The sequence below is a fragment of the Sebastes fasciatus genome, chromosome 6 (genome assembly GCF_043250625.1).
Source record: "Sebastes fasciatus isolate fSebFas1 chromosome 6, fSebFas1.pri, whole genome shotgun sequence".
NCBI classification, from domain to species: Eukaryota; Metazoa; Chordata; class Actinopteri; order Perciformes; family Sebastidae; genus Sebastes; species Sebastes fasciatus.
The window spans coordinates 28,926,494-28,940,381 of NC_133800.1; the positions used below are offsets into that span (position 1 = coordinate 28,926,494).

Sequence of the window (13,888 nt, forward strand, 5' to 3'; positions counted from 1 at the left end):
ATATAGATCTCAAACATCCGCCTTCTTCCGTACTAATATAAAACAAATGTGGGCAAGACTGAAATAAACTGCTAAATGATGAATTACAGCTCAGCAGAAGAGAAACAAGTATAGACACTAGACATGTTGGGGAGGGAAACCCTGCTCAGCGAGTGCAGGCAGTGGGAGGTCAGCTCGATAGAAAAACCCACACATAAAAAAGAAACATCAAACAGAAACTGGAGGAAAAAAAAGAACAAAGATTTTCTTGGGCTGAATTTCACATATAGCGTTTGAATTGTTAATGTGGTATGAGGAAAAGCAAAATTGTTCTTTCATTGTGTGATTTGTGATCTACTTTCAGGGCTTACCCTGCATATCTAAATCTTAGCGGGTAGACGAGACGCCTACGGCTTTTTTGTGACCTCCTGATGAGCTGGAGAAAAAATAACTGAGTATAACACGTCCTGGAGACAAAGCACTGCTAGAGAACAAGCGTATAGCAGAACACAACCTTTCCCACAAAGCAGACACAAGCACAGACTAATGCATTTCCACTATTAGTACGCCGTCAATGCAGACTCAACATTCCTGCAGCTTTAACTTCAACTTTGCGCTGGAAACTAAGTAACACGACTGGTTCTTAACATTTAATACAACTAGATTACTTCCAGCAACTCTGCATCCAAATATGTTTTTGGGTTACACCGGGTTTCTCAAGAAACAGGGAGTGCATTGCTGGCCTCTGACTCAGCACATTCATGCATCCTCTAGCCAGCGGATATTACTAAAAAGTCTGAAACTCAGTCAAAAGTTGTCTCAGTTACACTTTTCCCATGCCACATTAAAATGGATGATTTTTTTTCTTTAAAAAGTCTCAGAGCGAGCAATGGGACATCACGATTCCTCACATCTGTGAGTGCTCTCCCAGTGTGTATGTCTTTATCTTATTACCTATGAATTATTTACTATCATCATTATTATTCAAACCGTTTGCTTTCTGCTTAGATGGCATCAAGGTAGAGGTAGAGGTAGATGTAGAGGTGGGGGGTGTCAAACAGTAACAGTGGGGATGCTGGTGTGATTTCCAGCACAGACATGTGAGCCATCATCTGGAAGCAGGCTGGTATTACGGCGAGTGGTTCAAAGTAGTATATGTACATACATTTTATAACACAAAGTCACTTTGCAAACCTGTTTAAATGTTTATTAGGGCTGTCAGTTGATTCAAATATTTAATCATGATTAATCGTATGATTGTCCATAGTTATTCGTGATTAATCACACATTTTTTTATCTATTCAAAATGTACCTTAAAAGGAGGTTTATCAAGTATTTAATACTCTTATCAACATGGGAGTGGGCAAATATGCTGCATTATGCAAATGTTTGTATATATTTATTATTGGAAATCAATTAACAACACAAAACAATGACAAATATTGTCCAGAAACCCTCACAGGTACTGCATTTAGCATAAGAAATATGCTCAAATCATAACATGGCAAACTCCAGTTCAACAGGCAACAACAGCTGTCAGTGTGTCAGTGTGCTGACTTGACTCTGACTTGCCCCAAACTGCATGTAATTATCATAAAGTGGGCATGTCTGTAAAGGGGAGACTCGTGGGTACCCATAGAACCCATTTTCATTCACATATCTTGAGGTCAGAGGTCAAGGGACCGCTTTGAAAATGGCAATGACAGTTTTTCCTCGCGAAAATGTAGAGTAGGTTTGGAGCGTTACTTGGCCTCCTTCCCGACAAGCTAGTATGACATGTTTGGAGGCGATGACTGCAGTGGCTGAAACGTTATTAAAGGATCATAAAAGTAAGACAGAAATTAAGTCTGTTATTGGCGATGTACAATTTGGTGATATGAGTAGCTCTCGGCCACTTTCATTTTGTCAAATTAGCTCTCAGAGGGGAAAAAGGTTGGAGATCCTTGATCTACAGATCTGAGCCCTCAAATCTGCTCCAGGGATGCTGCACTGTAGCTGACCTTGATGACCCTTCTGAGAGAAAATGCGTACGCAGCTTATGCAAGTGTAGCTATGGTAACTGTGCAAAATGACTAAATTTAAAGGCCTGTGAACATTGACAGTTAAGTTTCCTTCTGGTGTCTGAGGTCAAGATGTAGAAGTAGCAAATAAATGCAGAGGAAAGGTTGCAGTGCACCGGTCTTAAATTAGGCCACCACTCAAACAGAAAGAATACAATAGCTTGTGATTGCACAGACACTTTCCATATGCATGATTTTTCACTGCTTCTTATGAAACGAGCAGACAACATAGAGTATTTATCTTGTATTTTTCCAGTGCACCGTGCTTTATTAAGGGTTTGCAAATGAACACATCCTTACCTATAAAAATGTAAGTGTCTCTAGACACTCAGCGGTTGGAAAATATCAACTGATGAAGGCAGAATTACTGAGAAATTCCCAGAAACAGTTATCATTGAGGAGCGCTGTGGCTCACATTATCAAAGCACATCTAGAAACTTGGAAAAGCTCTGATTGAATATAAGATCTGGCAGATTTTTGACTGACAGCAAAACCAGACACAAACATGCTCATAAGGGTCTTTAAACGGTGTAACAGAAAGCTGACTGCATCAAGGCGCAGCTGAATGTGTGTCGACATGAGAAAGAGTGCACTTCAATTTAGCAGACAAGACTTTGGGAATCAGAGGAGACGGGTGGAAACCTTTATCATAATATAGATGAGACATCAGAGAGTGGTGTGAGGCTTGTTTGGGACTTTCATTGGACCATTTCCAATTAGATCCAACAAAATCAATGTCCCAAAACAGCTCAGAAATGATTATAAACCACATCTTTTTGTTCATATTGTGTTGAATGTACAATGAATGCCCTACTTTAAGCTACTTTTTTATGTTTCTACTGAGAGTATGGGGTGTCGTGAGAGCAGAGTGTGATGTACCTCATGCTCAATTTGCACAGAAAACAATTCCATGAATACTGTAGGAAGGGAGCCATATTCTGAGGGGCGTCTGCATTTTCAAACTAATCCAGTTCAAGTGTTCAGTACACAAACATCCACTTTCGAGGGACAAGGGCGGAAAAAGAGCGGCCAACAAAGACTTAAAATCTTTTCCTGGGAAGAGTAAACATACTGAATCAAAGACTTTGGGCTTGATACTGTAGATCAAACAGTGATGCTGACAGAGCTGTAAATGGAAAATGTAGATGCTGATCACGTCGGTCATAGATAATCTCTGGATAATTTGGATAAACAGGATCACAACAAAGCCACGGCTCAACAATAAGGCTTGCCCAGGGCAAGTAAAATGCCACGTTGGGCTTGTAAATCTAGCAACTCACTTGCCCAATAAAAAAGAAATAAAGTTTTTTTTCCAAGCTGATGTTGGAAGTAGCTAAAGAGTGAGCCTTTCTTATATATTGTATTGTTGTTTTACCACTGTACAGTGTGTTGTATTTAAATGTTCTTTATAAATATGAAACATGAGCCATCTCGCTTCCTTCTCATCTCTGTTGAGAGTTGCACATGCGCAGTATCGATTAGGGCATTCACGAGAAAATGGCGGCGGGAAAAGACAAAGTTTATGAGCTGAAGGGCAAGCGAGCATTTCAATTATCCTAATTGGATGGCGTTAGAGAGGATGTGCTATATGTATTGCACAGTTAGCTACAAGTTTGATAGCAAGGCAGATAAAACATGACAATTACCTTTAGTCTTTGTTGTTATTTGATAACCACTGATAAATAAAACTATTTGAATAGGGGCAAGTAGATTTCTGACCCAAAAACGTTAACATTGAAATCTGTAATGGGTCGGTGTTGGGGTAATGTATTTACTTAAAGTGGTTATTTTCACTTTCTTTATCCATTTTGTGTTCTATAGCCATTCAACGTCATATAATGATAATATTACCTAGTTTATCTGAACAGTCTCACTGAGGTGTAATGCACATGTCATACCTGAACGTGTCACTAACCTCCCATGAATCAAGTTTACATTCCTCTTTCTCTGTGAGGCACATTTGTGACACAACCTGCTCAACAATGTGTTTGCATGAAAACATTCACCCAACCTTGTCCTCCTAAAAGTTGCTTACCTTGTGCTTGTGCGAGCTTTAGAGAGCAGGTGCAACAGAGTATAGTCCACAGAATCAGAACTCTCCTGAAGACAAAAGACAAAAAAAAGTTGAGAAATTACAAATTCTTATGGTAGATAGTTAAAGTACAGATAATCTAAGAGCTTTTTCTTTGCAATTCATGAATCTTTCAAGTATGTTTTGATATCGAAAATGTCAAAAAGGGATTATAAATCCCCATCAAAGGTAACAAGAGCCCTAAAATCCATCCATCCATCTTCAACCGCTTATCCGGGATCGGGTCGCGGGGGCAACAGCTCCAGCAGGGGACCCCAAACTTCCCTTTCCCGGGCCACATTAACCAGCTCTGACTGGGGGATCCCGAGGCGTTCCCAGGCCAGAGTAGAGATATAATCTCTCCATCTAGTCCTGGGTCTTCCCCGTGGTCTCCTCCCAGCTGGTCGTGCCTGGAACACCTCCCAAGGGAGGCGCCCAGGAGGCATCCTTGCTAGATGCCCGAACCACCTCAACTGGCTCCTTTCGACGCAAAGGAGCAAGGACTCTACTCCGAGTCCCTCACGGATGACTGAGCTTCTTACCCTATCTCTAAGGGAGACGCCAGCCACCCTCCTGAGGAAACCCATTTCGGCCGCTTGCACCCGCGACCTCGTTCTTTCGGTCATGACCCAACCCTCATGACCATAGGTGAGAGTAGGAACGAAGATTGAACGGTAGATCGAGAGCTTTGCCTTCCGGCTCAGCTCTCTTTTCGTCACAACGGTGCGGTAAAGCGAATGCAATACCGCCCCTGCTGCTCCGATTCTCCGACCAATCTCACGTTCCATCGTCCCCTCACTCGCGAACAAGACCCCGAGATACTTAAACTCCTTCACTTGGGGTAAGGACTCATTCCCTACCCGGAGTAGGCAAACCACCGGTTTCCTGCTGAGAACCATGGCCTCAGATTTAGAGGTGCTGATTCTCATCCCGACTGCGTCACACTCGGCTGCGAACCGATCCAGTGAGTGCTGGAGGTCGCAGACCGATGATGCCAACAGGACCACATCATCTGCAAAAAGCAGCGATGAGATCCTCAGCACACCGATCTGCAAACCCTCCTCCACCCGACTACGCCTCGATATCCTGTCCATGAATATCACGAACAGGATTGGTGACAAAGCGCAGCCCTGGCGGAGGCCAACCCCCACCGGAAACGAGTCCGACTTACTGCCGAGGATCCGAACACAGCTCTCGCTTTGGGCGTACAGGGATTGGATGGCCCTGAGAAGTGCCCCCCTCACCCCATACTCCCGCAGCACCCCCCACAGTATCTCCCGGGGGACCCGGTCATATGCCTTCTCCAAGTCCACAAAACACATGTAGACTGGATGGGCATACTCCCAGGCCCCCTCCAGGATCCTTGCGAGAGTGAAGAGCTGGTCCGTTGTTCCACGGCCAGGACGGAATCCGCATTGTTCCTCTTCGATCTGAGGTTCGACTATCGGCCGAACCCTCCTTTCCAGCACCTTGGAGTAGACTTTACCAGGGAGGCTGAGCAGTGTGATACCCCTGTAATTGGCACACACTCTCTGGTCCCCCTTTTTGAAAAGGGGAACCACCACCCCGGTCTGCCACTCCTTAGGCACTGTCACCGACTTCCACGCGGTGTTGAAGAGACGTGTCATCCAAGACAGCCCCTCCCCACCCAGAGCCTTCAACATTTCTGGGCGGATCTCATCAACCCCCGGGGCTTTGCCACTGTGGAGTTGTTTGACTACCTCAGTGACTTCCACCAGGGTAATTGATGATGGTCCCCCATCAGCTTCCAGCTCTGCCTCTACCATAGAGGGCGTATTGGTCGGATTCAGAAGTTCCTCAAAGTGCTCCTTCCACCGCCCGATTACCTCCTCAGTTGAGGTCAACAGTGTCCCATCCTTACTGTACACAGCTTGGATGGTTCCCCGTTTCCCCCTCCTAAGGTGCCGGATGGTTTTCCAGAAGCACTTTGGTGCCGACCGAAAGTCCTTCTCCATGGCTGCTCCGAACTCCTCCCACACCCGCTGCTTTGCCTCCGTCACGGCAGTGGCTGCTGCTCTTCGGGCCCGTCGGTACCCTGCAACTGCCTCCGGAGACCTCCGAGATAACATATCCCGGAAGGCCTCCTTCTTCAGTCGGACGGCTTCCCTGACCACCGGTGTCCACCACGGTGTTCGAGGATTGCCGCCCCTTGAGGCACCTAAGACCTTAAAACCACAGCTCACCGCCGCAGCTTCAGCAATGGAAGCTTTGAACATCGTCCACTCGGGTTCAATGCCCCCAACCTCCACAGGGATGCCAGAAAAGCTCCGCCGGAGGTGTGAGTTGAAGATCTCTCGGACAGGGGCCTCCTCCAGACGTTCCCAGTTCACCCTCACTACGCGTTTGGGCTTACCAGGTCTGTCCAGAGTCTTCCCCCACCCTCTGACCCAACTCACCACCAGATGGTGATCAGTTGACAGCTCCGCCCCTCTCTTCACCCGAGTGTCCAAAACATGCGGCCTCAGATCAGATGATACGATTACAAAATCGATCATCGACCTTCGGCCTAGGGTGCTCTGGTACCACGTACACTTATGAGCATCCTTATGTTCGAACATGGTGTTCGTTATGGACAATCCATGACTAGCACAGAAGTCCAACAACAAACGACCACTCGGGTTTAGATCAGGGAGGCCGTTCCTCCCAATCACGCCACTCCAGGTGTCTCCATCGTTGCCCACGTGCGCGTTGAAGTCTCCCAGGAGAACTATGGAGTCCCCTACTGGAGCCCCATACAGGACTCCATTCAGGGTCTCCAAGAAGGCCGAATACTCCGAACTGCTGTTTGGTGCATACGCACAAACAACAGTCAGAGTTTTCCCCCCCATAACCCGAAGGCGTAGGGAGGCGACCCTCTCGTCCACCGGGGTAAACTCCAACGTAGCGGCACTCAGCCGGGGATTTGTGAGTATCCCCACACCCGCCCGGCGCCTCACACCATGGGCAACTCCAGAGAAGAATAGAGCCCTAAAATGTTATCCTTTATTTTCGTACTTAGTCTAATCAGGAGCTTTATGCTTTCATTTATTCATTCATTTATTCAAGTCTGCATAGTGATATGAAACGAAGAAAAGCAAGATTATCTTTTCATCTGCATAATCTTTTGCAATATTGAATCAGAAGTTGCAGAACATAGAACAAGTCTAAGTTACAACATGGAAAGATGAAACTGATAAAGCATAAACTCCTGTACTTCCACCTCCCACAGTGATCAGATCCGCTGCAGAAGAGCAGCATCTGCATCTCTGCTTTTGTTCAAAGAGTCAAACATCTGTTTCAAGACAACAAGCTTCGTCTTATCTTGCTGCCTGACCACCAGATAAGCTGCTGCTCAGCAGGGACACCACTGACAAATCAGCAAAACATTGCATCACCTTAAAACCTACAATTCCACCGAGACCATGTAATCCTTCCAACTGGAATTAGATCAGCTGTTTCCACATGACAACTGTGACATTTATCACCTCACGTCAGCAAATAAACAGCTAATTTTACACAATTGGTTTTTCTGCCGACATTTATTTCTCAACGACAGGTGATAACAGGAGTGTTGATTGTTCACACGTTGGAGTTGATATGGCTCTAAAGGTGTTAAATTATCTCTGATGGGTGTGAACTCATTATCACCAGGATCCTGTTTTTACACTATTGGAGCTAATGATTGATTTGGTTGTATAACTATAGACCAGGGGTCTGCAACCTGCAGCTCTTCAGCTCCTCTCCAGTGGCTCCCTGTGGATTTTTAAAAATGGAAATGACTAACTGTTTTTTGTTTACATTTTCATTTTTATTTATCATTGTTGTAGGTCTATGGTATGACGGTACGGGGGAGTATTAGGGCCATATTGAGGAAAAAAAAAATCTGAGATTTAGAGAATAAAGTCAGAATATTATAAAGTAGTAATTTTACGTGTTATTTTCTTTTTTTCTCGTAAAGTTATGACTTTATTCTCGTCATATTACAACTTTTTTTCTCGTAAAGTTATGACTCGTAATGATATGACTTTATTCTGGAAATCTCAGATGTTTTTTCCCTCAATGTGGCCCTAATACTCCGTCGTACATTTGCTCTCGGGCCCTCACTGCATTAGACTTAAATACTATATACTTAGACTATAAACTGTGTTACCGTCATCACAATGCTGAAATGTTTTGCGGCTCCAGATTATTTTTTGCCTAAAATGGCCCTTTTGATAGTAAAGGTCGCTGACCCCTGACGTAGACCATTCTGTGTGATTTTCTTTTTGATAACTAATGTTATAGCTAATGTCATTTCTTTTCACTTCCATTCACAGTGTGGAGCCCCCCCTGAGGAGGCCCGCCTCACACTTCTCGACCTCTGCACTACGTGAAACTGGACGCCTGTTGAGCAAGAGATATTTTGGAGTGAACCCGGCATCAGTGACAAGTGCCATAACGAACGCACTTATGGGAAATCTATTACATTTGTGGGTTTTCCCAGAGAGCCGCTTGCAGGAAGCCACTGGTCAACCACTGACACACTGACTGGAGCTTTTAAAAGTTTTCCTCCCTCCTCTTTTTACTGCTCTCACACTGACATTAGCAGAAACACACAATAAAAAGGGGGGGAGTGTGCACAGTTTGGGATCAAGTCTCTCATATAGTCCAGCAGTGGTTATATTATATGATGCAACATTTGGACTTTTACTTCCCCCTCCCATTGGGACAGCTGGCCAACCAGCTGAGTGAGATGCACAGCTGGGAGGAGAGAGAAAAGTGGGAGGAGAGGAGAGGACTGTCTCCTCCTCTCATACATCTCCCTCAAATCAGTCCCAGATAGTTTGGCAGCTCATTCTGGTTACAAGCTGCAAAGACTTTCATGAACAGTATACAGCCGGCTACACAATTGTTTCCATAAGCTATATCCTGCTCCTTATTATTAAAAGCACAGAACTACCACCTGTTCAACTGATTAATTTCTCAAATATGAACATTAAATATGTGTAATTTCTCAGGATATATATCTTAAAACAGTTCTGCAACACTAAAATATCACAACTTTATAATCAAGCTATTACCTTATCTATTTGCTATAATAAACAATTTCAAATGGAATGTAATTCAGGTAATGTTCAAGAGCACATGAAAAAAAACAGACATTTAAGTTGTAATATTTAAATATGTTTTAGACTACTCACCCCCCGACTCCAGTGCTTTTCAGTTTGGAGTACGGGGCATTGTCCGGCTCCATCGCGGTTACTTCATGCTTTCTTTAGGAGTTTTTACTACTACAAGTCCAGAGACGATGCAGAGAAAGTTTTTCCATAACCAGGTGCTCCTCGAGGAGTTGAACGTTTTAGAGAAAGCAAACAACCCACAAACGCGGCATTAGCCTGCAGTGAAAACGCTGCTTCTTTCTGTCATTGTCTTCTTGTCTCTTCTTGTCTCTTCTTGTCCCTGTAGTGTCCTTCCAGAAGATGAGACGCTCCACCTGTGCGCTTCCTTGTGTTTGTTTGTTTCCTTCCTCCTTAATTTCGCACAATGAACGTCCAGTCAGGTTTTGTGCAGCTTTCAGTTGCAGGACAAGATGACGACCGCCGTTGTGTGTGTGTATGTGTGTGTGTATGCTGCATGTATGTGTGTGTGTCGACTTCCCCCAAAATGAAAGTTTATTGTAGACTGAGGGAAATCTTGAGAACCGGGAAAAGGGGGAACACCTCCCTCTGTCGCCCTCCGCTGACAGCAGAGGAAACAGAGACGCTGCAGCTTCAGCTGCTGCAGCTGATGAAGGTGTGTCCAACCCTGCAGGGTTCATGCACATGTGTGTGTGTGTTGCTGGTCAGTCAACATGCTGTATAGGTGGTAATAATAAGTGATCTGTCAGACACAAGCAGCTTTTTCTGCATTTTGCAGTCTTTTCAGGCCTGCAGCAAGAATTTTTAGAAATACTGAGGCAATGAGTTCCCTCAGTCCTCCCCACCACACCAACCTGCAGGAAACTTTCCCCACACACCAAAAAACCCTTCACGTTATTACTTAAAGGTCCCATATTATAAAAAAAAGTGAGATTTTCATGTTTTTTTATTAGAAAGCAGGCTTAAGTTTATATAAATACTGTGAAAGTATCGAAACACTCAATCCACAGGGAAATACACACAGTCCGTATTCAGAAACTCTGCATTTGAAAAAAGCTGTCAGGATTTCTGCGCATTCGTGATGTCACAAATATTATATATTATATATATTATTATATTATATTTAGACCCTTTACACAGATTTAAACATAAACATTCTAAATGTGTCCCAGTTTGTTCCTGGTTGCAGTGTATGTGAATGTCATCAACCGACAGGAAGTAAACATGGACCCCTAGTTGTTGCCTAGCAACACAATTCTTTTGCAATTCCGTCGCAATTCCGTCAAAATGCGCTAAAACAAAGTGTTTCCAGACCTTTAAAGGTTTCATATGCTCATGTCATGAGGTTCATACTTGTATTTTGTGTTTTTAGTAGAACATGTTTACATGCTTTAATTTAAAAAAAATCTTCACTTTTCTCATACTGTCTGCCTGAATATGCGTGTATTCACACTCTGTCTGAAACGCTCCGTTTTAGCTCATTGCAACAGTTTGGGTCCATGTTTACTTCCTGTCAGCTGATATCCTTTAAATACACTGCAACCGGAAATAAGCTGGGACACATTAAGAATGGTTTATGTTTACAGCCGTGTAATGGTCTAAATATTGTATATTTGTGACATCACAAATAGACAGAAATCCTAACAGCTTGTTTCAAACGCACAATTTCTGAGTACGGGCTGTACGTATTTCTCCGTATATTGTATATAACGTTTCAATACTTTCACATTATTTATATAGCACTTAAACCTGCTTTATACTATAACAGACATGACAATCTCACTTTTTTACAAAATGGGTCCTTTAAATTGGGCCAAAATTCCATAATAAGCTTTCAGCATATTGTAATTCAAGTGCTCTGAGAGAAAACTAGACTTCTGCACCTCCTCATGGCTCTGTTTTCAACCTTTAAAATATCCCGTGACAGGAGACTTGACCAATCACAGGTAATTTCAGAGAGAGAGTTCTTATTGGTTGTGCTCTAGCTGGTGGGCAGTGCTTGGTATTTCCTCAACTGATCTCAACATGGCTGCTACCGGATTACAAACTTTCTAATTTTACAGCTAAACAGTACACTACAAGATGTTTCTGAAAACATTTGTGTCGAGAAATAGGCATTACAGTAACAGAATATTGATTTATATTTGATCAGCGCTGCCTAGTTTGACTGTTTGATTGGAGTTCTTTGGCATCTTTCAACTTGGACCCTATTTTCCCATCTTTTTGTGTCTGACTAATGGGGGGACAAAAGTTTCTATTGGTCCAGTAATGACGGAGAGTGCTGTAGACAGCAGCTGCTCACAGGCTGCAATATGGTGCTATTGGGGCAAGCTGGCACCGTCATTTACATCCACTTAAAAGTGCTTGTTTTTGCCATGACAGGCTCTGATTGTTGTTAAGTGTCTGACATCTCGTTGTGAAATCTGGCGAGATGACGTGTTGCCCGGAAGACAGCGGTTGAATATTGGAGTGCATCCATGGTGGAAACACAAGTACCAGCTGGCAGAGTTTGTTGTGTTGGAGTAGAGAAAGCGTAGTTTAGTGTTATCTAAAAGATTTTCAGTGTCATGGCTGAATACCAAGATGATTTCCACAATGGGGATGAGGTCTCTGAATTCGATGGCTGCCCATCTACAACGGATATTCAGACTTCACAGCGAGACTTCTCCTTGAGCGATACAGTAACAAACAGACCGGATCAAGTGAAAGGTAAGAAAAATGTTTTATTTCTCTCTAGGGTCCTTTTCATGATGTTGTCAGACACTTATAATAACAATCTGAGCCTGTCGGTGGCAAAAACAAGCACTTTTAGTGGACGTAACATTACATTAACGCAGCTCACTTGCCGTCGCAGCTCGTTTCTCCCTCAATACTGGACCAATTTCAAAAATTGTTGTCCTCATTAGTCGCTTAGAGAGAAAAATATGGGAAAACAGGGTTGAAAAGTAGGCTAACCTTTAACACTCCTCCTGTTTGTATTAAGTTCCACCAAACTACGATGGACATATTTCAGCTGTAGCAAATGAACAATTCATTTCATCATGTGAAAAGTTAAACCAGCGTTTTCCTCCTCCACCTCCCGCTTCACCAACATCCACTTCCGTTCTCACCAGAGCAGCAGAGATCTGGGTTGCACGGCTGCAATGGTTGTGTGTGTGTGTGTGTGCTGTCGTGTGCTGTGAAATTCCTCTGCCAAAGAAAGTCCTCATTGACCCGCCTTCAGCAAACACGCTATGACAGTGTCCAGGGGAGACCCAACAGAGCACCGATTCAGCTGCCTGCAACTGGATCCCTCCTCCTCGCACAGAGCCCCCTCACAGCTCGTCCTCTCAGGGCCAGGAAGGAAGGCAGCTCGCCACCTTGAAAGAGCACTTCCCATGTATACCTGTCTGAGCTGCGTCGGATGTGAGCTTTTGTTACCGCGAGTTTTCAGTTCACAGATAAGAAGGGCAATGTCCTCGCAGCCTGTGGAGGAGCGCAGAGGAAGATCTCCAATCTGTGGGGTGTAAAGTTTCATGGGGTTTGTAATGATTATTGCAGCAGCCTGTGGAAACGGCTCTCAAACTGTGGCCCAGGGACTGCAAACTGTTCCTGACTGCATTCCAGGGGAGGGGTAGTTTAAAGGAATGGTTTGACAGTTTAAGAAATAAGCTTATTTGCTGTCTTGCCGAGAGTTGAATGAGAAGATTGATACCACGCTCACATCTGTACATTTGTTAGCTTAGCTTAGCATAAATACTGGAAACAAGGGGAAACAGCTAGCCTGGCTCTGTCCAAAGGAAACCTACCAGCACCTAGAGCTCACTAATATACACATTTCTTAAATCCGTACACAAGCCGAAGTGTAAAACCGACATGTTGTGGCTTTAAGGTGAGTTGGGAAGTAACTGCTTCTGGCCAATTAAAAAACGTCTGGCATATACGGTTGTGTCTAGAAGGTAACCCACAAGTTGTAAAACTCTTGCAGATGGTTGAGGTTAGGCATTGACCTCAAAAGGTTAAGGTTAGGATTAGGTTGTCGGGCAGCGAATTTGGTGTGCTAGTGAGTATTTACACCAACCAAACCTACCTATTAAGCCAGGCCTTTGATTAGGAATGGTTTGTTGGCATATTTTACATTGTCTTATTCACTTATTATATAGTATTTAAGTTATAAAATGTTATTCTATTTTATTGTTCTTTTATTAATTACTTATTTTATTGTATTTAAGTTGTACAATTTTATTCAATTTATTGTTATCTAATTAATAACTTATTTTATTGTATTTAAGTTGTAAAGTTTATTCTTTTTATTGTTATTTTATTAAGAACTTATTTTATTGATTTAAGTTCTAAAATTGTATTCTATTTTATTGTTATATTAATCACTTATTTTATAGTATTTAAGTTGTGTAATTTTATTCTATTTTATTGTTATTTTCTAATATAGTTTTTATTTCACACTGTTCTACTACTATAACTGTTATAGATTTGAATTCTATTTTATTCATTTTTTTATCATTTTAATGTCTCACGTGTCAAATTATCAAATTGTTAAATTGCTGAATTGTTTTTGTCCTTTCTGTTGTGTTCACGGTCCTCTTTTGTCCTATTTCCGGCTTGTCAGTCATCTGTGAAGCACTTTTAACTGCACTAACCTGTATGAAAGGTGCTATAGGAAA

At 43.1% G+C, this 13,888-nt stretch overlaps 1 protein-coding gene across 3 annotated transcripts in view; it reads right to left on the bottom strand.

The window, feature by feature from the left end:
• Positions 1 to 10,308, bottom strand: part of col27a1b (collagen, type XXVII, alpha 1b) — an 84,292-nt gene extending 73,984 nt beyond the window's left edge. For 2 of the 3 annotated variants that reach the window (XM_074639015.1, XM_074639014.1), the window contains exons 1-2: positions 9,291 to 10,307; positions 4,075 to 4,139 (exon numbers count right to left, since the gene is read on the bottom strand). In XM_074639015.1, coding sequence (XP_074495116.1) covers positions 4,075 to 4,139; positions 9,291 to 9,343 — 118 coding nt within the window. In that variant the 5' untranslated portion in view covers positions 9,344 to 10,307. Of the gene's footprint in view, positions 1 to 4,074; positions 4,140 to 9,290 lie in introns of all 3 variants that reach the window. The other variant, XM_074639016.1, reaches the window with a different exon arrangement.
• Between the last annotated feature and the right edge of the window lie 3,580 nt (positions 10,309 to 13,888).